We start from the raw sequence: 26,376 nt of genomic DNA, 5'->3' as shown, positions 1-26,376 counted from the left end.
GAGAAAATAAGGTGACTTTTAGTTGATGTGAAAAATAGGTATATCGAAAATCATCACTGTGATGCAGACAAATACTGTAATTGCCACTAGTTGTCCATGTATTCTTGTATGTTCAGGAAAAGTTTTTGATAAACTGAATGTGCCGTCCTTATATCAAGTAAATGAACAAACTTACCTTCAAGCAATGATGAATATATTAGACTTCCTTAGAGCTGGCAACTACTTGTCCGGGACTAGCAGAGGCAGCGTTTCTGAATGTCTTCTCCACAAGTAGCATTGATAGACATCTTTGAGGGCAGGGAGGGCATGGCTGAAACAGCTTTATATAGCTAATATATCATTTCAAATATCTTGGGACGCTTGGATAGTTTTTTTTTTGAAGTCTAGGCATATATTAAAAGAAAACAGATACAATGCAACTTCAGAAATACAGGTTTTGAAGAAGTCATGTTTTGAGCTATTCTGAAACAACAGTAAGTTCTTCCAGATAGGATGTATCTGATGCAGAAGGGCAGGGGGAAGTGGAACTGGTCTCGTTTTCCATAGCCCAATATGAAGGGGGTTTAAGGCCACGAGCATCAAATTTAGGATTGTACAATGCATCAACAAAATTGTGAAGTACAACATCACAACCAGTGTCTGTGCCTACTCTCAGTGTCTGGCGTATATCAGATATTGATGGTAATTTCTGTGTGAACTCACAACAGTATGACTGGGAAGATTTATACTGAAAAGTTTCCAAGTCTGCATCATCATCGCTACTGGACGTGGTGGTGTCTTCATCCTCAGTATCTTCACGTGTGCTGAAAATACACAGCATGGTATTACTTCACCATAGCCATTTAGTTAACTGCTCATACAGTCTTAAGTGTTTCTGCAAATATTTGTTTTAAAGGCAAGTTCATTATTTCTGAAGCTTCTCTAATAGCAAACTAATCCATGGTCCTTTGCACACTGTTTCCTTTGGACTCTAAAGTAAGAGCTAAGTTGAAATTTGGTTAACAGAAAAGCAAGCTATCTTTTTTCTGCTCTTTCAGAATAGCAAATAATTTGATTTATTTAAACATAAGCTTTCAGGTTTAATCACTTGGAAAGCCCCTTGCTGCGTGAGTTTCCTTTCTGCTGTTCTAGCCTAATTATCTCCTTTTAATACTTCTGTTCCTTCCCCTTCCTCTGAGGTTTCATTTCTATTAAAACTTTGTGCCTCAGGAAAACTTGTAACTACCTTATATCCCATCTAGATTAATTACACTGGCTATACGAGCCACCTTTAGGATTGGGAGCAATATATTTTTAAAAGTTTCTGTATGGAGTTGCTCTCACAAGAAGAGTTTATTTTTCCTGAAGTTTAATTTTAAAAGTCATAATCATTAACCACTGTCAATAGTTAGACTGATGAAGAAACTGATAAGCTTTTTACATGGTTATAGCAAGACTTCCGTCTTGGTATCATCAGCTACTTGCAATTGTCTACATCCTTGGCTACTATGAATCAGCATGGCCTCTTGGACTTCAGTGGCGTTATTGCCAGCCAGACTTGGTAAGGTCTCTGGGGAGGTGGGAAGGGGCCTATCTAAAATTAATGCTTGTCCTGACCCTGTCTTCACTATAACTGGGAAAGTAAACTTTTATTTTGGTATTTGTTCATTTCAAATCACAGTTTTCTATTTCATAAAAATAAATGAAAGTAAATCCTCAGACTAACATCCTAAAATGAAAAAGTTATTACACTATTTCTTGTTCCTTGCTAGAATAATAACGAAGGTGTGAAATTCTAGTTATGTACAATACTTATTTCTTACTCTGCTGTCATCACAGAAAGCTTTACTTCAGGAATTAATTCAACAGCCTTTTGCCAGTGTTGAGGTACTTCAACAAAATCTCTGTAAACTCTGATTTGTAGAGTAGTTCCTATAGGAATATTGTGCAGGAGTTGCTTAAGCTCTCACAGAGTCCATCCTAAAATGTTAGTATGTCCAATTTTTATTAGAACATCACCTGCCAAGGAAGAAAATGGACAGTAATCAGTTTAAAAGAATTTTTCAAATTTTTTTAATGTTCGTATTACAAAATATGTAGTCTTAACCACTATACCTCTACATTTTTATGTAAAAGCATGTGCTTAGCAGCTCTTCTAACCAACTAGATGCAATTTTGTTTTTGCTTTCATTTTTAATTGAAGTTTTTTTAGCTCTACTAACAACTAACTTATTCACAACACTAAGGAAAGCTGAAGTTCACTTACTTTGGAATTTTTTTGAATGAATGTGCTAGCCTTTAGATTGCCTATTCACTGCTGCCTTCCATTTCTGTGGGGTTTTTTAGGCAAGGTAAAGGTGAATACTCAGATAAGGACCACGATTTGGGATCGGACTCCAGCAAGGTTGAGTTGAGGTTACATAGCTGCACTCCTAACAGTTCTGCTGGCATTTTTTCCACTGCGTCCCTGTACTATTTCACAGCTGGAATACCCTGTCTATACATATCTGCTGCCTACCTTTGTGTGTCACCTTGCTGTGCATCTGTTGATATGGAAACAAGCCTACCCCTTCCTCCACAGCAGCTAAGTTTACCTAGGTGGATGCTGGAGAATCTGTGTAACAGCTGTGTCACCTTGTGTTTGTCTGGGCCTCTGGAGGATTCCAGGGTGTGACTCTCCACAGTGGCTGGTGCCTGTCCCTCCCCTCTGAGAACAACCAACACGGGTGCGCATTGCTGCACAGCGTCAGGCAAGGCTGGGGGAAAAGCAGGAGACGACTGCAAGAGCTGGCACAGAATCTGACTGAAGAATTCCAGCAGAAAGTGGTGGTGATGTTTTGTTTGTTTGTTAGTATGTTTTAAGGGATAAGGCTGCAAATAATATTCTTACTACCCACTGTCAGTGGGAAGCACTGGGCTGCAGTTTTTCAAAAAACAGTACTGCATCCAAGAACAACAGAGTGCAGAAGGCACAGTACCTCGATATGCCATGGGGTACAACACAATGGGCTTCGAGGGGTTGGGGGGAGCTGCAATTACTGGATAAACCTGTAATTTTGGAGACTGCAAAAGGCAAGCAGAATCCATCTGCAGCACACCACAGCTCTATCAGCAGCCTGGCAGAAACAGTTGCACAGAGGAGCAGTATCAGTAAACGTTATGTACTGAACTGCAACAGAACAGCATAGGGGATTTAAACAAGCAGTACAGCTTTCTGCTCTGTATTAGGCAGAGCACGGAGCCTCTCTCCATCTGCTCTATCTTCTTCTTAACCCTTTTGGGTTAAAAATGCCTGTAGCAAAAATTGTCAGGCTTTAAAACTGTTTACCTGAACTACTGACTACCATTTTGTCATTCACTTTTTCCACTAACTGCTCCTTCTACGCTACCATCATCACATCCTCTCTCCACTCTAGCTTATCACAAGATACTGGTTCTACTGGAGTGCAAACAAGAAGTTCTGGAACAAGTACCAGGATAGCAGATAACAAAAAAGCAACGGAAAACGTTTTACTAACAGTTTTATGTAAGTTCTTAGCCTCAAACAGAATGCTAAATCACCCAAATTACATGTTTCAAAATGCATAGACATAAATGTACTTATGCTTTTAAAATATCCGCAAGACACTCTTGGCTTTTAATAGGTTCTTTCAGAATTCTGGTTTTTTCTGCCTGTACTGTGCTGATAACACTGTTGTGGCAAGTCAAAGCCATCTCTGAACTGCAGACGTAGATAACTTTGCTCCTCTGCTCCAGCATCTAGAGTCTGAACCACCCAGCTTTTCAGTTCACTTATCAGTTTTGTGATTGAGTACCATTCAGTGGCCACTGAAGATCTATGTGGAGGTGACCCCTTGCACTATAAAGGTATTTTGAGGAAACACACGAACTAAGCAGCCCTGTTTCTTCTTGCTGGCAAGGAGAATAAAGCATGCGTACATACATGTGAGGTTGGTGAGTCTAACTGTAGGATTTTAAGTGCCTCCCACTACCTCTGTTAATTTCTCCCTCCTCCCCAAGTCAGCAGAATGGCACCAGCTCTTTCAAGCTATAAGCCGTAATAAAATTGTTCTTTTAGGTTCCAGTTTGAAATTGTACAGATAACACTCAGCTTACTTAGCTGAAAAAATAAGTCCATGAAGATAAAACCTAATTCACTGCAAGAAAAACTCCAAAGCAGTGCAATGTGCATCATCATTTTCTCAAGCCCCATGCTCTGTACATTGGTATTAGTGACAAAGTAAGTGTGCTGCCTCTGGTATCATTAAGAGACAGAACTTCTATAAAATACAATCTTTTCTGCAAAACTTCACAGCTTTTGTCTTAAATATAAAGTTTTTGTAAGCTCATTCCAAGCATGAATTGAACAAATTTAGCTGCTTGCTTTTTTGGTGTCTGTGGAATGTGCTGAGTTAGATCCAGGTGCTCCATGAAGCACACTCAGATTGCTTCTTTTGGCTCCAAAAACTAAGATCAGCTACAAAGGGACAATGTTTGTTACCAGTCCTCATCCCCCTTTAAACTGTCCAATACTTGCTGCAGTAAATCAAATGCATCGCATGCCATAAATTATTTGACTCCTTGTTCTTGTAGCCTTTATTGAAAATGCTTTAGGAGCTTGCCTTTTTCACATTGTTGCAAATAGAACTACTTCATTTCAGTGATTAATATTCTGTATATTTTACCTTATGGATGTAAAAAAACCCCACAAAATCAGTATCATATATATGCTTTTGTATACCATAGGGTTTTTTTTTAGGGAATAGATGAAAGCTATCAGTTCCTAAGATAATAAATAAAAAAAAAGTACTTGTTCAAATCCAAATCCAATTCTATTTTATGCTCATGATTTTTCCACCAATTTTTATACTTGGACCAACAGTCCAAAGCCTTGTCTAAAAAGAGGTTAAGAACTCCATTTGATGGTTTTTATTGCATCAAACAAGTAGGTCTTTTTTCCTAGTGCTTGGAATTCTAATTCTCTCTGAAAGGTATGAGAATAAAGGACTGCCCAAATTATAAAGGCAATGCCGGGAAAATGGTTCTAATTTAAAGATATGATTTTTCAATATATAGCCAGTAAATTTCTAAATGACTTCATTACACTCAAGTCTTAGCTTCATAGATTTCTACGTTAGAGACAATTTAATAAATGGTAATAACATGGCATGCTATCGTCCCCAAACTGTAGTTCATCAGTCTAATGCAGTTGGTCTAGGGACCCATATGAAGCAGTCAAATTTGCACAGCTTTCAATTGCAAGCTTTATATAGGAGTCTGATGTTCCACAAGAAACCTTAATAACTAGTAATAGTCTGTCGGTACTGATACGGCACATTTCAGGTTTAAAGCATTTAGCAAATGAACACCTGCATACATTGTCAGAGCACAGAGATCACTCCATTGCCGCTTCATAACTATTCTGTATAATAAAGAGAAATAAAAAGCAAACAATAAAGCAAATTAATTTCAAGCCTTCGGGAAGTTTTGTGTTACTTGTAGAGTGAAATTACTTGAACAACAATGCACTGAACAAAGAATGATATTATTCAAGTGAGTTGCTATATAAAGGTAATAGTCAAACTATTTTTGGACAAACCTGCTGATGAACAGGAAATCTGTTTTTGCAGGAGAACAATATATAGACTTAAATCTTGGTCTGATTATGAAACAGTCACCCATATCAGCTATTTTAAGATCACAAGTATTTCATTACAATGGAATGCTGGCACTGAGCTTTATACAGTTTGTGCTGGTTTCTTTTCTCTGTAATTTTAAATTGAGTTTCTTTTGATCTGTGTAAGTGTAAATAAATCAGAGACAGGCTCAAAGCATAAATGCAGAACAAGAATATTTTCAATGCTATTAAATTTGAATATCACTGTTGTTTCTTTTTACCTGGTTTGAGCTTTCCATCTTTAGCTGCAGAGCTTTTCTCAACAAGGCTTGTTATCTGGAGGTATGGCCCATTCTGTATGATTATGAGACCCAATCCTCTTCACTCATCCTAATATTTGCCTTCAATGCTGCAATCAGCATGTGCTGAGAGACGTTTTCCAGTGCTGGCAATTGCCCTTTGAAAAGTGAGAGGAAAATTTTACTTATTGAAAGTGTGATATCATTCTTCAGTAAAATGTTTAAGGAAACATTTGAGCAGGTGCTGTACCCATTTTTAATTGTCCATACAGTTAAGTGTCCCTCATCCTTAATTGCTTCTCTAGATAGTCATTGCCTGGTGAGTTGTTGCCAAAAAGCCATAATAGCAATACTTATAAAAAGTTAGTGTACTTCATAAACTAACTTTCTGCAAATAAATATACTGAAAGTAGTTTTTACTTAGGAACTTACTTCTTTAAAAGGCACACATTTTACCAAGAGAAAAAGCAATACTGCTGTTAAGTATTCATTACAAATGACGATATATTCAGGGAAGGTAGAGAACAGGGTACAGAATAACATAACAGAGGATTTGTCAGCTGTTAGGGACTTCAAGAAAAGATTTAATTCCTATAAAAAATTGATTTTTCAAATCAATATTTATAGAGGAGATTAATTTCTAAATTTCCAGCAGACTGGTTTCACACCCTACTGCTGACGTGAGGGAAGGGATTGTACTTGCCATATTTAGCACCTAGAGAAATAAAATACTCTTGAGCATCCGCTATCCATTAAAATGCATAATACAAGTAATACAATAAAAATGACATTATCCCAGTGTCTCCACCAAGAAATATAATAGGTTAAGAAAGTAAACCCTCCATCTCTCAAGCCTGTTCTCCTCATCAAGAGCCAGGAAAAGTTAAGACTGTCACACAAGTGCTTGAGACTCCTAAAACAAACTGTATTCTGTTAAAAATTACTTTTTTGTCTCTGTTTTAAGATGCAGTCTCTAAATGTCACTTCTGACTATAGGGTAGCAATAATTTAACTGCTTGAGACCATGTCCAACAGTCTGGAATCACTTAAAGAAAATTCCCACCACTTTATCCCTCTTTAAAATACGGAAACTTGGTCATCTTTCCAATGGCTTCAAGTAAAGCTTTAGATCAGGCTCTAAATGACAGCACAGAATGTCTATAAAATGATTAAGATTGAAAGTATAGCAATGTGAATATTTGATTTGTCAGTTTGGCTGCTGAGAAGGAAGCAGGAATGGGTTTTTGTTTTGTTTTTTTTTTTTTGCTTCCCAGTGAAAAATGCAGGATTTTTTGTTGTTGTTGTTGAGTAGAATATTACATTTCATTTGGATTAAATACTTTATTTTCATGGTCACGCAACAAAAGCAAAGGAAGACCCACTCTGGAACACACTTTCATGTCTTGATAGTTCTGAGAGGTTGGACGTCTGACCTGCTACTGTTTCTCTGGCTCACGAATTTATGCAAAGTGGAACAAGATCAGTAGAAGGAATTGAAACCTTTCCTATGGTATTCTGGGTCACTTTCCAAGAAACGTATGTTTCAATCTTTGTCAGCCAGAAGGGGGAACTGAATCGTAGTTTCCTACTTTCAGAACAAGTAATTAACTCCCAGGCCAATAAATGTAAACAGATGATATGAACTAAGGCTACTTTATATTATTTTCTAGCCAAAATTATTCAGCAAATTCCATTAAAATTCATGAGCAGTTGTAGGTCAGCAAATGATCAGAAGTGAAACAACAACCAAAAAAGCCACTAATAACAAATCTGGATAACTTTAATTAGAAGCCAGAATCCTGATTTTAAGCTTCTTATTGCATGAAGTTATCTTGCTGGACATGAGAGATTTAAAACCATGAAAGCTGTGACTAATCCAAAGCCTACAAAATATTTAGGAGGAATGCTAAGATTCACACTTTTAGATGAGACTCTTGTCTTTCTACTATACCTGATATCAGTCTAAATAGGCTCCAAGGAAGGCGGATTTTCTCCTTGTTCTATGTTACAGGAAGTTTAGACACTTGACAGAACTTACATTACAGTTCCCCTAACATTGTCCTGATTTTCTCTAAGGTCACCCTTCAATTCTGCACTTTCTGCAGGCAGCAGCATAGTATCTCATTCAATCCTCTTCTGTACATCCTTTTCCTCTTGTCATCTGCCTATGATTCTGTCCAAACACTCAGGCTCAGGAGCAGGAATGCCTCTTGATACTAGGAAAATTTGGGGTGTTGGGGGCTCTGTGAAGAAGATAAACCGTCTGGTAGCACAAGGACCTAAAAAGGTTGAGATACTTAAATACAGGGCTGAAAGAGTAGTGCTGGAGCAGCAGTGAGGAGGTGAAAATGAACAGAGGAAGAAATGACCAAGAGAGATGGAAACTCACTCTTAGTTTCATCCCCAACCACTGGCGAAGACTGTGTATGTTCCATCGAGTCCAGAGGAAGAGGTTTTTTTATGGATCCAAAACCCCTGGGCAGGCGTATCCTAGACAAGCCTTGTGGAAATGTGCTGCTGCTCCATGATGGCCTCTGGAGGAAGTCTACCAGCAGGTGAGGAGGCGACAACTCCTAGCAACTGCTTAGAACGCTGGGGCAGGTGGGTTCTGATTCCCCCCCAGCACCATAACAGTAACGCAGGCATAGGGATGTCTGGCGTTGGCCAGAGGAGGTGTCTGCATCTAGGGCAATGTTTCAGTCCAAGAGGAGTAATTAGATTTAGGCTGCCAGTCCGTCAATACCACAGCTCTGTCTGAGGCCCCAAAGCTTTCTGAGGAACCTATAGCTAGTGGTGTCCTCCCACATGGCATCCTTAGGCATGTACTCATCTCCTAATAAACCTCAGCAAGATTAAATAAGTGACCACACAGCCTGCAGGGTGTGAAGACTGGGTTCTGTCATTATTTCTGACTGCAGATTTGCGTGCCTATCAAAAGCCAATGAAAACCATGTCTTCCTTTTGTGTACCCTCTCCACTCCTCCTTCCTTTATTCCCTTTGCCACGAAGCTGAGTTATTTGAAGACAAATGCATTTTGAGGCAGACTTTTACATAATGCTTGTATTAAAAGCTATTTAAATACCACTTAAAGAGGGTTTATAGGGTAGTTGCAGATGATTCTTGGAAATAACTTCTTTTCAAGGCTGCTGGCTTCCCATTGTTAGTGCAATATAATTTTTAAATCTTTTAAATAAAAAATCAATTGTCCCATTTCTTCCACACACCAATTGTTTCCTCTTTAAAGGGAACAATTTCAGCTGTTTTTCATCAAAAGTCTTACTATTTTCTCCACCCTTAAGAAAATTTGTCAGCAATTGGCAATTTCAACAGAACGTAAGTACAGCTCTCAACCCTCCAAATAGTAAGTCCTACTGATTGCCATTGAACACTTTAAGATTACCTTACTAATATCTCCATTTTGTTTGCGTAGTCTCCCATCTACATAAAAGACAACATAAAAAGAAACAGCACAGGCAATTGCCCGCTCAGCTTCCCGGTATGTTCTGTATAGACCAGTTATGGTGCCCTGGAAAAAATAAGTGGGTGTTTGCTGTTAGAAGGAAAAAAATATGTAAGCAATTAGATACTTTTCAAGTACCTGTAGATGTGGGGGCCGCTAGACTAATTTAGTTCAGCATTCCCATGGCAGAGTGTCAATACTGAAGGCACAGAGTTATTGTGGCCAAAACCGGGCTGGTTTCCCACATTTGGTGCATTGTTCATTTATTGGCTACAGCTTCCCCTAAGCTTCAATATAGCTGAATCCATGGAAAAGCACGTCATCAAAAATCGCTGTATATGGATGAGTTTTCTAGTCAAGATTAATTAGGTTTCCTTCCAAGCACACAGCAGAGACAGCAATGCAACGTAGTGTTTTTGCGCCGCTCCACAGTCGCGTAACGTCTGGAGGAACCTCCGTGAATCAGTCCTTCCACTTCCCCTGCTTTACCATTCCTACAGAAGCCGTGCTGAAATTTAATCCAATGCCCAACGTTTCAAAGAGATGGACAGTGGCTAGTGAAACACAAGGTAATTTTTTTGCAGTGAAGACGGATCTACAATCGTTCCTCAGCCCTCTTTACACAGCGCTGACCAAGCTGCTCGCTCTCCTCTCTCTCTGTGCACCTTGTTTCCGTCGGGGGACGACAGGCCTTGACGGGGGGGCGGCGACGAGTGGGCAGCCCCGCTGAGGGCCGTGAGAAATCTCCCTGTGCCTCGGTTAAAAACCTTTGGGGACAGGGATGGGTGAGGGTGGCGAAGGCCAGGCCGCGGAGCAGGTCTTGGGGCCTACCCAGGGCGAAGCTGTGAGGGGACAAGGCGGAGCCGGCCGCCCCTCACAGGAGACCCGCGCTCAGGCGGGCCGCGCACCGCCCGCCGCCAGCGCCCCACTCAGGCCCCGCGGCGGCGGCAGGCCCCGCCCCCTCCCAATGGCCCCGCCCACCGCCCCCGCCCCGCTTCACGCTTCGCACCGGCGGCGCCCTTCTCGCCCCCCCCCCTCTGGGGACAGCACCGCCCCTACGCCCCGCCCACCCTCGGCAGGCCCCGCCCCGCCGCGCCCCGCTCCCCAGAGAAAGCCCGCAGTCGCCTCGGGGCTGCCCCGCCCCGTCGCGGCGGAGGCTCCGCCCCTCCGCGGGAAGCCCCGCCCCGCCCGGGGGAGCGCGCCGGGGAGAGTGGGTTTCCCTTCCGGAGTAACCGCCGCCCCCCCGCCCGCCGGGTTCGCTTCCGGCTCCGTCCGGGGCGGGGGGCCCGTTCCTGGCGCCGCTGCCGAGGGGAGCGCGGGGTCCATGGAGCCGCGGCTGTGAGGCGCCCCCGGCCCGGGCCCATTGCGGGAGCCGGGCGGAGGCCGGAGCCGGGAGCCGCCGGAGCCGGAGGAGATGGACAAACTGACCATCATCTCAGGATGCCTCTTCCTGGCCGCCGACATCTTCGCCATCGCCAGCCTGGCGAACCCGGACTGGATCAACACCGGCGAGTCCGCGGGTGAGGGGGGGCCGGCGGCGGGGACCCGCCGTCGGGGAGGGGGAGGGGCGGCAGGTGGCCGGGGGTCCCGGGGGCGAGCGGGTTGCGCGCCCGGGGCGGCGGAGGGGGCCGGGCTCCCCCTGAGGGGCCGCTCCTCAGGCGGGGGACGCGGGGCCTGGCGGCGGGACCAGGGGGAGGACAGCCCGGAGGCCCGGCCCGGCCGCCGGGCGGGAGGGGCGGCTGGGCCGGCCCCCCCTGGGGGCTGCGGGGAGCTGCCGGTGCCGGCCCCCCGGTGCGGAGAGGGGCGAAGCGGCCGGTCGGGGCTGGCGGGACCCTCCTCCTCCCGCGACGCGTCCCGGCCGCTGCCCCCGGGGGCGGGGGGGATGCGCTCTGCGGAGCCCTGTCCCGAGGGGTCCTGCGGCAGCCCCCATCCCCCCTCCGCTCTGGGTAAAGCCCAGGGCCCGGGCGACATCCCCGCCGGCTCTCCAGAGTCAGTCACCTTGGAGTGGGAAGGTAGATCCGTCTCTCTGCACAGTTTGTGGCAGGTTTTGAATCTTTCGTACTATTCTGACGTTTCCTTTGTTGCAGGCAACATCTTGCTTTCCTTCATCTCTTTTTTCCAGAATATTTCCTGCGTGCTGATCTTTATCAGCCTTTAAGCCTAGGTCCCATGTGGTTTTTATTTTAGAAGTGACATTGTTTGCTTTGAAAGAACAAGGATTTGTGCATCTGTCTTTTTACTAATGATGTAATCGTTTGCGTGAACGATTTATTTCAGCCTGTTGATAAGGACCCGCGTGTTCTGATGAGTGGAGCAGGGAGAGATAACAGGAGGAGGGCGGCTCTTTGATCTCGTGTCCCAGAGAAACCCAAATCTCCATGTCAGGAAAGGAAGCCATCCTTACTGCAAACACATGAAACTAGTTTAACCACCTTTTCCTAAGCTTATAATTTCCAAGCAAACCACAGGTATAGAATAGAGAAGAGGGGTGTATCAGGAGTATTGTGGCCAGCAGGACTAGGGTAGCGATCATTCCCCTGGCACTGATGAGGCCCCACCTCAAATACTGTGTCAAGTTTTGGGCCCCTCACTACAAGAAAGACATGGAGGTGCTGGAGCATGTCCAGAGACAGGGAATGAAGCTGGTGAGGGGTCTGGAGCACAAGTGTTATGCGGAGCAGCTGAGGGAACTGGGGTTGTTCAGCCTGGAGAAAAGGAGGCTGAGGGGAGACCTTCTCGCTCTCTACAGCTACCTGAGAGGAGGGGATGGTCTCTTCTCTCAAGTAACAAGCGATAGGACAAGAGAAAATGGCCTCAAGTTGCGCCAGGGGAGGTTTAGACTGGATGTTAGGAAAAATTGCTTCACCGAAAGGGTTGTCAAGCATTGGAACAGGCTGCCCAGGCAAGTGGTTGAGTCGCCATCCCTGGAGGTATTTAAAAGATAGGTAGATGTGGTGCTGAGGGACACGGTTTAGTGGTGGTTTTGGCAGTGTTGGTTGAGGGTTGGACTGAATGATCTTAAAGATCCCTTCCAACCTAGGTGATGCTATGATTCTATGAAAGGCTTCTGTCGTAAATTCTTGCAGAGGGTTTAAAAATTTCTTTTCATCCGCCTTGGATCTTCCGTGCCTAATATTCGATACATGTAAGAGGACTGAACCGATTCAAATGTGGTCATATTTCCTTTATTCTGATGAAGTAGAGTATTAAAAATGTTGACTATTAGGGGTTGATGACTGGGCATTCCCTGTGACCATGCTGTCCTTATGGTTTGTTTGAATTGCTTCCAGTTACCTAGTCTAGAACCTGGCCTTTCCTACTTGGTCCAGAGGAGAGGAAAGACTCACTTCCCTTCGCAAAGTGCAGCATTCAGGAATTCCCTAGGTGACTTCACCATTCCTCCTATAGCTAATTGTGATGATCTTCCTGCCTATGGCTACATCAAATAGTTGGTTCTTTCCTCTTACAATTCCACCTAGCAGCAGTGCTACAGTAATGAGCCATTCTTCAAGGGCTTACAGTCAAATAAAATAATCTTCATTTTAAATATTTAAGTATGTCTTTCTTAAGTCCTGCCTCACCTTAACAGATCCTGTGCAATGGGGGAGATGTTGGATTCTCTCTGCCTGTATAAAAATGAGATAACAAAAACTATTCTGAAGAAATTGCTGATGGAAAGAAAAGACTTTTGTGAACTAAGCACAGTCCATCGTGTTCTTCGTTAAAGAAAAATGTTTAGTATCTCTTTATATAAAATTGTTTCCTGGAATATTGTACCTAGAAATCATTAATTCTTACTTAGTTTATGATTACTTAAGAATCATCTGCCTTTTCTGTCCTGTACTCCTTTTAGAGTTGCAAATAACAGTTTTACTTTTAAATAGGCTGGCAAACGAGAAATCTGTATGGGTTTTTCTGAAGGACTTCACTAGTGAAATAATATTTTGACAGAGCTAAGCCTTTTTGTGCTATATTTTGAAGGCAAAGAAATTGTTGACTTGATAAAATCGTAAAGGAGAGCTAGCTGTCATCCTTCCGTAATGACTCTTGTGTAGATTTTTATTGATATGGGATTCGATGCGCTCTATTATAAGACTTTTGGTTAAGAGCAATATAAATGTATATTTCTAGTACTTACACCTCCTAAAACGAGCCTTTTGCCCAAACTGCAAAGAAAGGAAGTGGGAGGATGCCCATTGAATCAAGGACTTCCTGTAGCAAACACTGTAGTATTGAATTATGAGATAAATGCTTTTATGAGTGGCATTCATTACCCGGAGGCTGCTGTGGAGAAGCACGGCACAGGAGGACACAGCCCCGATGGTAAACCCTGTCCCAGCTGCTAGCGACATTCAGGCACTCTCAGCAGACTACCGTACTTGGGCCACATTCAAGCCATCCAACTCCCATATGTGCCACTAAGAAGCAGGTTTTTTTGCAGCATCCTGCTCTCAGCTGGTGAAAGAAACTATTTGGTGGAAGAAAATATTTCTTTGCTTTATCTCTGTGCTCTTAGGTGCATCTCCTGTGGGAATTAGTCTAGATTCTGCTTCTACAAGTCAGCCTAGTACCAAGGAGAAAGGGGAGTAATGCTGTTTCTCTGCTTGGCTGCTGTCCTTGGGGTTCTGAAAGGCAGCGTGGAACAGCCTGGTCTTCTCAATACTGCAGCTGTTTGAGAATTGCGTAGAGCAGAGGTCTTGGCAGACCTGGGAAGGCAGCACTGCATTGGCTCATTCAGAGCTGTTTACAGCCATTAAGGTTGGGAACCTGGGCTTACGTTTCAGAAAAAAAAAAAAATCTGTTCGGATTTTATCGCTAAACAATACGTACATCTTAGTCCAGAGGTAATGATGATTTTCTGCTAAATTGGATGGCAAAATAAAGCAGTGGCTTTAATGCTTTTCTGAAAAATCTAGATTGCTTTTAGTATTTTTTTTTAAAGGAGCTTATGTTCTGGGGAAATCGATTTAGGGGAAGGGCTGATTAGTCTCCTAAATCTTCCTCTTAAAGACAAATTTTACAGTCATTTGAAGAATGTTATCTATAAGAATTCCTCTCCAGCATTGTAATTATGAGATCACTGAAGGTTTCAGACGCTCATCTGTCTTTAGGCCAGAGGAACTACACCTTTGTGGACGTAGGTCCAAGTCTCCATTGAGCACTCTTTCTTTATGGAGTTTTGTAACAGTTGCTCATTAACTTGGTTTCTAGTATTCCATACATCTTTAAGCTTGTAAAGGAAAGATGAAAATTAAATGGACTTTTCCTTCAGAGAGCTCTCAGTGAGGTTTAGTTATTCCTAGTGTGCAAGTACAGAACACTGATAACTCCAATCTAGAAACCAGTGGCTTCTCAGTGTTCTTGCACAGACATCCTTTTCTTATCAAACCAATACTCTGTGAGAAATAAGGAAGAGTTGGCTTTAATTTAAGCCAATGCCTAAGCTCCTGTTGATTTCAGTAGTAATGAATTTTGCTTCTGTATCTCTACATGTCTTCTGCGATGAACTTTAAAAGCCGATAGTTTTGTCTCCATGTATTCCTTTTTTGTGTGGGAGACTCTTTAACGATTTTGATATTTTGTCTTCAGTAGAGGAGGAGTGGGGGATATAAGTTGCTCTGTCTTCAGCTCTCAATCCTTTTGTAGGGAAAAGGGTATGAATAGTATGCACGGTTGAAATTAGATGTGCTAAAAGCAGTACACGTTGGGGGGGTTGACGGTCTGAAATGTTTTTAGGATAGGTCAAATAATTCATGGGGAGAATTTAATCAAATAAAATCCCCCTGCAGAAAGCTAGGCTATCAGTTTGTTTATGTGACTCAGTCATCCCTTCCTATGTAGCTTGATTGTTCATTTGGTTCCAATTTACAGAACGACGTGTACTTTTTTATAGCAGTCATTAAGTTAATAAGGATGTCAGAATTTAAGGCTGCTGAATTCTGATGGGTAACTTCTAAAGCAAGTATTTAGCACATCCTCTTATGTTGGTACATATATCACGATGGGGCATACAGCATAATGTTATGGCCAGGCCACTCAGCGTATGCACAGCGGTGCTGACTTAGGTGATATTAGCCTTCAGCAGAGCTTCCAGTTTCATCTTGCATCTGGGACACAAGCATCAAGGTCACTTCTGTTAGGAATTATACTTTTCATTTAAACTGCCTTCTGTACCATGCTGTGCTGAAACACAGTACATTGTGAATCTACAACACACCACTTATTTTAAATTGTGGGTTTTGTTTACAAATGCTGCCTTCCCATGTATCTTCCAAAGTATTGTGTGTAGTTCTTGGTTTTGCATACTCGGTTTCTTTTTTTATTTGTGAAGTATGATTCCCGGTTCAGTGGTGTCTATGGTCTTATAGAGGAGTAAGCTGTACCCAGCAGGCCATTCCTCCTGAGGCAGTTAACTCCTTGCTCCTGGGAAATGAGGTGTCTAGTACTAAGTGGCAAATCACTGCTGTTCAGTGTTATTCCTCTGCATGTGATAGCTCTTCCAGAGGAATTTTGCTCCACAGTTCCAACAGGAGCTGTAGCTTTGTGGGGATCAGCTTAATGAACTATCACAGGTGATAGGACCCAGCAGTGATTCCCAGCTCCTGCTGAGCTTGAGACCATATTGCCACTGAACTATTTCTCTCTACTTGGAGCACTGACTGTACATGGACTAAATGCAAGGCCACGTGAAGGTATTTGAATGAACCAGTGTTTCTAAATAGAATAGATAGAGTAAATAAAGCATCAACAACTTAAAAGAGGGTGTAAACATGAGTTCCAGCTAGCACTGTTGTTCTAAATGCAGTTGTCTGCTCAAAAAGTAGTGATATGCGAATATCAGTATGGCATGTTAATGTTTTCTTCTGCCCTTTAGGGCCTGTGCTGAGAAACTGTTCATCTACAGTGCTCCTCTGTGAAGAATCATGGTATAGAGCAAATCATTGTCTTGTCCACTGAAGGAGATACTGTTTTGTTTCTTTGTTGTAGGGATGGTTGGCTTTTCAAAAACTGTCTGTAAAAGGGTTCTGGTGATCATTTGTTAAGCACCTTGCAATATACTCAAAACACAGCATGCTTCTCCCAGTTCCTCTCAGTAGAGAATGATGGGACACGATAGGAAGCAATTCTACAAAGTCACTTTTTCCTGGTGTTTTTTTTTTTTGTACTGTATCATGTAGTGACTGTGATAGGAGAAGTTATTTGCCCTTTCATGAATCTGTTTGGATTGCATGCTGAGAATACAAAAAATAAAATAAAATGGGGTGATGATACAGAAAATGAAGAATTATGTACCATCATGTCCTAGAAAGAAGTGACTGCTGAAAAGCAATCTTCAAAGCCATCTGAACTTACTCGCATTTTAGAGATGTTACCAGTGCCTTAAAAACAACAACGCAAAACAATGCAAAAAACCAAATAAGAACTAGTAAGGACTGGCAAAGAATCTAAACCCCAAATAACTCGAATACTCTAACAAGAGCAGTCTGTTAATAGGTGTGCCTGGACTGGGAGCGTCAGCGCCATCTTTAAAGTTAACATTTCCATTCCACTTCGTGACTGTAGATGTCTTTTAAGTGGATGTAAAAATCTGACAAAGCAGAGTACTTGAATTGTACTTGGGTTCTGTAATTGACCAGGCCTTAAGGCACAAGAAAAATTAATAGTGAGGCATTGTTGTAATGAATTAATTTTGTGCTTGCTCAACCACTCAACATTTAAACATATGGAACTATTTTATATGTAGGAAGAATCTCATGAAAGAGAGCTGTGTCAGCCTGGTTATGTGAGCCTGCCAGAGAGAGATGAGGGAGCTGATTGTTTTTGTCTGTAGAGGAACTGATGTTTTACATCTGCGTTTTAACAAATAAAAAAATAATGCTGCTTCTGTTAGGTGAACGTTTTGTTTTCTCTTTAGTATGTGAAGGTACAGAATTATTAGTTTGCCTCCCACCAAATCCTGTTGAATTCCTCATTCTCTAATTAGTCTTAAATAATTAGGTATGAAATACCTGATTTATAAAGTACAGATCTAGGAGCTAATAACTTGTGTTTTCTTTTCAAATATAGCACCTGGCATGACTAACCTTGGATGCTGGAAAGTTATTGTGGTAATGCCTCAGCTGCTGCTTCTGTAAAATAGAGGTGATGTCTTTATCACAGAAACCCCTTTAAGCAGCAAATCTTAATTTGATTTTTTTAAAAAACTTTTGTTCCCTATCATGGTTTTACTTTATTAAATGGAGGAAAAAATTCTAAGGATAACAGGTATTTCATTTGTTTTTTTCTGGTAGTAGGTGGTTTTCCTAAGGTACTTGAGTTTTAGCATTTGGAATGAGTTTTTTTTCTTTAAAGTATTTGCTTCACAGCGGTATGAATAGCTACTATAGAACTAAATTATATTTGGTAAGTGCAGATACATATGTTGTCTATCCTGTGCTTTAGTCAAGAAGTATGTTGTCGTAGATGTGTTTTATAGACAGCACAAATTGTGGGAAAGGTGCCTTGTTGAGTCTTGAGCTTTGTGGCTTGAGGAGCTATCTGCGTTTCACTGAGAGTGATGATTTTTTAAATCAATTAGAGCTGATTTCAGGTGTGTGTATTAAATTTGTTGACACAACATGACACTGAGATGAACACAAGAGTGACTTAAATACATGAATCTTCAAAGTAAGGATTCAATAGTATGTACTGCAAAACAAGAATTTAAAACTAACTGAAATCCAAAAAAATGGGATTCTGTTAATGGCTGAGGCTTATTAAAAACATTTGTGTCGTTTAGTTTCCAGCCAGCACTTACATGTGAGCAGCATTATGTAAACTCCATTTGCACTTTTGCCAAAGCAAGGAAGATCAGTAGGTCAAACTTTTAAGCTTGGCCTACTTTTTTTTTTTTTATAGGTACCTCACAATAGCTCAACTTTTTCTTGCTAGTCTTGAAACAAAGTAGAGAGAACTAACTTTTCTTGCCTACTGCAGTTCAGTATGTGGGATTTTCATCTCATGCAGGAGTTCTCCACCTAGTTTAGGTATCTTTTTCCAGCAATGGTTGGTACCTGTATATTTCAGAAGACGATAACTAGAGTGACTCGTGGGTGAGGAGGAATGTTGACCTCTGAAGATGCTGCTATCTATTTTAAAATCAAATATGAAATGACTTTTATAGTATGGGGGTACAAACACAATATGGAAGCGGTTTTATCCTTCTACAAATTAATGTGGGAAAATTATAAATTATTATAAATTTATAGTCTATAAAATTTAAAATCCACTTATTATTACATAATTACTAAGTTTTTATTGTCATCCCCAGTGCCTACAAATTTAATAATGGACAGAGTCTTTTTTTGAGGGCTATATGCAGGAAAAAAGTCCTGTGGTAATTTTGCAGCAATCCCCGTATGTGTGCTCCAGCCGCTCTTCTCAATCTCGCTTTTCTTCCCCAAGCATCTGACTGATGGAGATACACACAGATCTGAAAAACTGGAGATATGGCCAAGAGGAGGATCTGTGCAGGGTAGGTGCCAATTTCAAGGAGTGAGGAAACAAGCTGGAGCATTTGACTGGCAAAGCACTTACGCGGGCCTAATTCCATAGGAAAATATGTGGAATTAACAGTTGTAGGTTACATCCTATCTCAGGGTGAAACTCTGTTTTTTTTCCTATTATATCATATTTGATTTCCTATTTGATGTATTATCTTGTATATGTTGTTTTTACATCTTGTAAATTTAGTTGATTACAAGAGTTCGGTCTGTCTTGGGCCCCTTAGGAAGCGTAGTCTGATTGCTGTGGTTTGTCTGCGGGATGAGCTAATCAAGTACGAAACACTATCTGCTAAGAGTTAGAGGTTCAAAATTCCACGGAGGACGTAGAGTCCAGTTCCTCTCTTTGAGGAAAACATACTCAGTCTGTTATGTTTGGGTCCTTGAGATGAACTAAAATGCTCCCTTGTGAAGGCATCAAAAGCCTCCCAGGGATTTACTGCAGCCGGCGTTTCCTATCCACACAATGTAGTGCGATAAGCAACAGTTGGCTGCTCCCCAAGAGCCTCGTGGTAGCTGCAGTTCTGTGCCATAAATTACAAAGCACTTTGGGATTATTAAGGATGACAGTCTCTCAAGGTGTAATGATTAATAACCCACTTAGATGTTTAAATATTTGTCCAGTTGAAGACAGTTCACATTAGGCCTTGAACTTGACCATGCGCGATTCTTCATGCAGTTGTTTGGACACCGCATTAGTAGGGCTGAGCTGTCTCTGAGCTTGGTACAGCCAAGACTTTATTAATCAAATGACAGTGTTCATGGGCGATAAAGTCACATAGTTTTCTTTTGTAGTGCTCATCATTGAGCCACCTTCCCAGTTTATGGTGTTGCAGTTTTTACTCCTGGGTTTCCTGTTCTCTTGCTCTCCAATCATTGTCCAGGTTCTTCTTGCCTTGTTTCCGCTTCTCTTGCGGTGACTGCTTCCAGCTATTGGCAGCAACGAAGTCTAGTTGTATTTTAAGGCATAGGTATGAGATGAGAATTAGAGAAAATGGGACAAACTGACTGTTCTGAGATTCGCTGAACAACTTTGCTGTGAATACTTCCAAAGAACTGCTTTGAATCTAGATTCTTTCTACACTTCTCAAATTGATGGCGTATGTACTGATGTTATTGGGATGTCTTAGTGAAACTGCTTGCTTTCTGCAATAAAATCTTCGTATACATCTGAAATGAGATGGATCCTGACTTCCACGATAGGCAGTGCAAATGTACAAGTACGGAGGAACAGTTTTATCTGTAACTTCATCAGTGTGAGCTTAATGCATCAAACATACACAACCTTTAATTGTAACGTCTTTGTATCAAAGCGAAGAAAACTGATAAGAGGTTGTCATGGACTTCAAGTTTCCTGAAGCTTGACTTTTGTATAGAAGGTGACTTGTTTAACTTGAAAATTTGCTTTAATGTTCAGTTTATAAATTGCAGTATTGAGAGAGATCTTTTCTTAAGCATAGATAGCAACCAACGGTATTCCCACAGTCAGTGGAAGTGTCAGCTCCAGAACGGCCACAGTGAAAGATTTTGGTCTCCTTTCTTGTAGTGGAGAAGATGCACTGCAGCTTCTGTGCCTATTGACGCGAGGAGTGTTGTAGGCGTTGCATGCTGTGGGGGAAGAGAAGTCACAAGGGTGAAGAAAGAACTTTTTTTTTTTCCTTAGGTTGGATTCCGTTCTGAAACTAATCATGCACCTAAATTCATGTGTTAATGATGTAGTTCTCCATTGTAGAAACTCGTGTGGGAAGAAGCATGTTTTACTTTGTTTTTTAAACTGATGCTTAATTCGATTTAAAAACTATGCAACAAGATTGTACAGGAAACCTGAAAAGATTGAATGGCCAAGAACTTCTAATGTGGTCTCATAAATTCTTTCAGTGGAATATTACTGGGTCACTCAGCAATTACAAGGAGCACCCTGAAGCTTGATACGTGAAAAATGGTGAAATAAAGAGTAAAGACCAGAAGTAGTAGTTGCTGATTGACAAACAGAAGTCTGTTGACTTATCCCCAAAGTAGTCTGAAGTAAGTGCTCTCTGTGAGTATATGTTCAGTAAGATGAAGTTGGTGACGAAGACACAGTGTTTCTTGCCTGTTTATATTGAATCTAAAATTAAAGAGAATTCTGTTTCAGAACGTCAGTATAACAACTGTATAAGCATATGTTAACAAAGTGCTCTTTGGAGCACTATGTAACATCTGATTGCTTTTTAAGAATAGTCCCACTTGTTCAGAAAGGACTGAGCCCTGCTGTTAAGATAAAGTCATATTTTATTTCAGTAAAGTGCAAATTTAACTGTTCGGGAGTGGTCTGTCTTGTCTTATTCTAGCCGAAAGAAAGCCTCCAGACTCTTACAGTCTATTTTTGTAGATGCCGATTTTTGATAAGGGAGAAAGTGTTATCACCACACAGGCAGCACCTGTTAATTGCTTAAATTATGCAGGCTTCTAAAACAAGGACTTGATCTAGCAAAAGGGATAAGATAATATAATGTCAGGATAAATCCTGAATATGCTCCTTGCCTCCCTTTTAATGTTTTTGTTGTGATGGGAACAACAAGTAAATGCCTAAATTTGATAATTGTTATTGCAGAATAAGGTTGCGGGGTTTTTTCCCCCAATTTGCCTGAAAATTTAAAGCTACCCTTTGTACTGTGGGGGGCGCTTAAAATGTTAATCAGCCAGAAAACTCTGTGCTGGCTGTCCTTGAGGACAGATTGTATACAGTCAAGCTATATGTCAGTCTTTCAGCACATGAAGTGTTACTTAGAGAATAAATTCTTTGTTGGCGCTGTACCTAATCCCTATTTAAAGTGCAGTTTAACCTGTATTGCCAGTTGTTACAAGCATGTAATACACAGATTTGGCAACAGTTATAAAGTGCCTTTAGGAATAAAAACTAAGGTTAGGTTTTATTCTACTTGAAATATTACTCTAGTTGCAATGGAATACACTTTGGGACATTTAGGTGCCATTCTTCGATTGACGAAGGTGCCTTATAGAATAAAGCAAGTCTAGTAGACATAGATAACATCTTTTATATCTCCTGTTAGTAGAGTGGGGGAAACCTGGGTGTCCAAGGAAGGGCTTGCAAGACCAGAAATGTGATTAATCTTTCCACTTATTCTAGTTGTTCTAATAAAAGGTGCAACTACCTGCAAACTTCCCTTCCCATTGCTATAAATACAATCCTGCCATCAGTTATGTGATTGAAAGAAACTGCCACCAAATTGTTAGTACATTTTATTTGCTCTTTGAATATTTTGTTCTTTATTTAGCAAGGTCTTTCTGGTAATCTGGGCCTAAAATTTGCTCTCAGCAGTGGACCAGGAGGAAGTTAGCTCAGCTGTAAGAAAGCATTCAAGCACATAAGGTGTATTTAGGCTGAGCATTTGCTGAGCAGACGCCTAAAATTTGCAAATAAGTTTCTAACCAGATGCCAAAAGGCATTTCAATGCTTCTCTTTTCACCTTACACCGCTGGGTGATTCATAAGGCCGTGGAAGAGCCAGAGCAGTGGGTGTCCTTGGAGCACGTCTGATGCAAGCTGAGATCAGCGCAAAGCACAACAGTTACGGCTGGCAGAGGAAGATGATCCTTATTCCTTCTGAATTTCATTTGATAAAATGCACAAGCAATCTTGAGGGCAGGGCTGGAACCTGCATTTTCTCCCTACTCTTGAATGCCCTTGTCAGCAGGCTGGAGAAATTGCATTACATTGTAGACAGGAAGGTTGGCAGATATTTCATCTTCATGAATAAAAAGGGAGAGGAGTAAAGGCTACTTTACTTGGTGTGATTTGGGGGTTTTGGTAGATCTCTCCTGATCTGCTTGGACATCTGTGAAGTTTGAAACTCAACTGACTTGGTGAAATGGTGCTTTTAGATATGCAGGAGTTAAAAATGGAGAGCTCTGAAGTCCAGTTGTTGCCAGTCTGTGAACAGACCACCTTATAAGACACCTACGTGGAAGGTGCTCCACTAAACGGTGAAGATCCAGAATTTCTGTGGTTTTGCTGGTTGTGTTTGTACCACTTGGCAAACTCTGGTGCTGCCATTACTCACCCAGCTTGGCCACCTCACATCACTGGCTCCTTTAGATGATGGCCAGCCTCAAAGAGCCTGCATGTCAACCGTACGATTGTGAAGTGATTAGCAGACCATTCCTGAGAAGGTTGGGGTAGGGTTGTGTGGTGTATTGGATGGAGAGGTATCATTTTACAGCTCTCTCTGAAGCCAAATATAACTCTTGAAAAGAGCACAAGCTCATCAGATGTTAAATGGCAGAACAGCTGTAGGTGTCATAGCTTCTGGCTTTCAACTGAACATATGGTATAAAACTGGTGTAGCTGACTAGAAAAATCACTTTTAAATATTGACACTGCCTTTGATCTTTCTTTTTTTAGACAGCGAATTTTGTCAACTTTGAGTAGCTCTAATTTGGTTGAGGGAAAAGTGGAAAAACCATGGATTTTTTGTTTGGTTTTTTTAAGCTAAATAAAACATAAAGTTTTATTGTTTTGTTTTTAAAGTTCTCTCTTTTTTTCCAGGCCCTTGCCACTTCAGAAATTGTAAAGATTATAGTCACTGACAACACTATCCTATTGTGAAAATGCTTAAAGTGTCAGAAAATAAACAACCAGAAGGATGCAACTTATTAGAGATCCTGTTTACCAACATTTAATTAGTGCTGTCTTCTGAAGTAGGAAAGAATACCTTCAGCGTGGGCAGATCTCTTGGCTCTGATACATGAGAACACACAGAGCCTTTGTTATGTCCTCAGGAGAGTTGTTCCTGCGTTGTTGCCTGAGGATAGCTCTTTCAGTGTGTGGTGGTCCATCTCTTCTTAAAAAAAAAATAAAAAATAAAAAGGCAAGGCAGAACTCAAACATTAAAAAAATCCCACCCCAATACGCAAGCAGTGTGGTCATAATTCAGAAAGAAACATGCTTTTTATTGGTCCAAATATCTGCAATTAAAACATCAGTTACAACTCGTATATCATAGTGATTGTTGTCTGTAGTAATAAACTTTTCTAATATGTGTAAGTCATAAGGATCTTTCCCAATAGATGGCCCCTGACTTTTTTTCTTTGGTGGTGGGAGGAGGGAGGGAGAAGAGTGTGGTTTTTGTGGAGGGGGGATTTGGTTTGAATTAGGCACGATACAAACACTGAATTGAAAACTTTTGAGACAACTCAGGCACCAGATGGTCTTCAGCAGCAAGGCAGGCTTTTCTGTTAATATACCACAACTCTTTTAACATTGAGTTTAGACTTTAAAAATGAGAATTCTTCCATTTAAAAGCCAATAAGCTTTGGAGTTTTAAAGAGTGCCAAAAATGGAACTTAATAAATTAAATTCTCTGGCCATTAGATGGTTAAATAGAATTCAATTGGTAGATTCCTCATAGCTAGCAGAAGCTGGGTTTGAATCTAGGGACGTTAACTCACCTATTGTTGCCAATATGAGTATTTTTAAGAAAGTCACTTAGTTCCTGAAACAAGGAAGCACCTTTTACAATTCTAGGGCAAGAAGAATGGTGCATTTCAAAGTTGGTTTTAAAGGGAGAGAACATTTTGATTCTAGAGAAGGGGACAAATGGAGTAGAAGAGAAATAGCAGCTTATCTAATAACGTGCTCTCTCTTGCAATAGTGGTTTGAGTTGCTCTTAAAAGATGCACTTCAGATATAGCAAGGACTTTGCAGGTAAATCTAGGTCTCTGTTAAAACTGGTCTTTTAACATTGTATAAATTTTTAGGTGTTTGTTTCATACCAATAAATATCCAGCGGGCATATGAATTGATCTTGCATCTGGTCTGCTTCGAAGTGAGAAACTCCAAAGCTTTTCTTCCAGGGTTAGAATACCTGTTAGATGATTTGAGAGACAAAGACAAGGATCTGGCATACAAAGGACAGGAAAGGTAATTCGTAATCCCTTTGTTTTGGACCCCTCTATGTTCTCTGCCTCTGCAGTTAATCCTCTGTTATTCTTTTAAGCCTTTCTCTAGATCATCCTTTAACATTCATAAATCTTATTTTAGTAAGTCTGAACTTGGTTGCCTCTTAATCTACTAACTGAACAACATACTGGAACATCCGCAGTAAAAGAATCAATCTGTCATGCCACATCCTCAATACTGTACTTGCATGGTAACCTCGACATTGTTTTAGCAGCGTTAAGTGCTAAAGAGCATCTATTCAAACTACCCCCGATCCCTCACAAAAGAAGTAATTATTTACATAAGAACAGTAACAGATATGGTGGTCTCATACTTGATAAGAAACCAGCAGTTGATTGTATCTTATATTTTGATCCTTTTTAGTTATTTCGGTATAATCCTGTTATTGTAGTGTCCTACAACAATGACCTAAGCAAAAGTGGAGGAAAGGGTGTTCGACTTGCTTATAATTACTTAGCTGCAGTTAATGATGTGTATGTGCTATTTTACAAAATGCTCTGATATGACATTATTTGAGGTTGTAAACATTTTTAAATGGCTTTAATGGGTTAATGGCTGAAAATTTAGTTGAGGATTAACTATGTTTCCTTTTACAAGGCGGTAACTCTGAGCAGTTGTAGATACAAAAAGAATTCTAGGAGCTGTGCCTGTGGGCATCCTTCAGTGGGACCTTACCTACAGACACCCTGCAATTCTTTTAACTATTACAACATGGACTGTGCCTTCTTGAATCAAGAGGTCTTCCCCAGCATTCTTAATCCTTTTTTCCTCCCCAGTTTTGAAGTGCTTTGCAAACCAGCAGGGTATTGCTGTCTTTTTCCTCTTCCCACCAGAGGTGGTGCATATCCTGCAAAAGCATAGCTTTCTCCCTAACCTTCTCCGTTGCTTACTGTAAGCGCGACTAATCTCCCCATAAGAGAGGGTACAGGGCCTGATTTCTGGTGGAGTTTTACACTGGAATAAGTAGAACTAACTATATGCAGCCTGGAGTGACCTCCCAGGCTATGGTAGGGAAGGATGAGGAATGTTAGTTCCCTGGATTTCGGGAAAGGCAGAAGGGAGAGTATTCTGTTTACAAGGAACTAATTCCTAGAATATAGAATTAATAGACATTTTCCCCAAAGCAATATACATATAAATAAACCTAAGTAAGGCATTCTCTCTTCCCACTTTGTATAGTAACATCACTTAAAGTGCCCATTGGAGGAAAATAAATTCCATATGTAAGACTGGGAAACATCCCACTTAAACTGCCAAATTTCTTGGATGACTTAGAAGAATTTTCTTCTTGGAAATATTGTGTCCTTGTTTGCTGTTACGGGCGGTTGCATTGGAACTATTCTTACTGTGCTCTGTTGTTTGTTCCTCTCAGGAATTCCCCGGCTATGCTTCGCTCACTTTGAACGCGGTCTTCTGTCAGAGAGGCTTGGTTGCAGGCAAGGAGCAGCAGACATGTTAAAGGCAAGATGGCCAAAGTCAACTCGGTGGTTATCCTTAACGTTGGTACAGGGAATTAG

At 41.2% G+C, this 26,376-nt stretch overlaps 1 protein-coding gene and 1 long non-coding RNA gene across 3 annotated transcripts in view; one reads left to right on the top strand and one right to left on the bottom strand.

Annotated features, from left to right (window-relative positions):
* Window positions 1-175: 175 nt before the first annotated feature.
* LOC141747865 (uncharacterized) lies at window positions 176-10,283 on the bottom strand. The gene is made up of 3 exons (XR_012588836.1): window positions 9,495-10,283; window positions 5,878-6,053; window positions 176-803 (listed from the first exon to the last, which is right to left on the bottom strand). It is a non-coding gene; the product is annotated as an uncharacterized LOC141747865 (long non-coding RNA).
* A 184-nt stretch (window positions 10,284-10,467) lies between these two features.
* MOSMO (modulator of smoothened) overlaps window positions 10,468-26,376 on the top strand; it is a 31,985-nt gene continuing 16,076 nt past the window's right edge. Inside the window, exon 1 of one of the 2 annotated variants that reach the window (XM_074598435.1) lies at window positions 10,468-10,876. In XM_074598435.1, coding sequence (XP_074454536.1) covers window positions 10,771-10,876 — 106 coding nt within the window. In that variant the 5' untranslated portion in view covers window positions 10,468-10,770. The remainder of the gene's footprint in view (window positions 10,877-26,376) is intronic. The other variant, XM_074598434.1, reaches the window with a different exon arrangement.

This window comes from Larus michahellis, chromosome 8, assembly GCF_964199755.1.
Source record: "Larus michahellis chromosome 8, bLarMic1.1, whole genome shotgun sequence".
NCBI classification, from domain to species: Eukaryota; Metazoa; Chordata; class Aves; order Charadriiformes; family Laridae; genus Larus; species Larus michahellis.
This window is presented reverse-complemented; position numbering and strand designations above follow the sequence as displayed.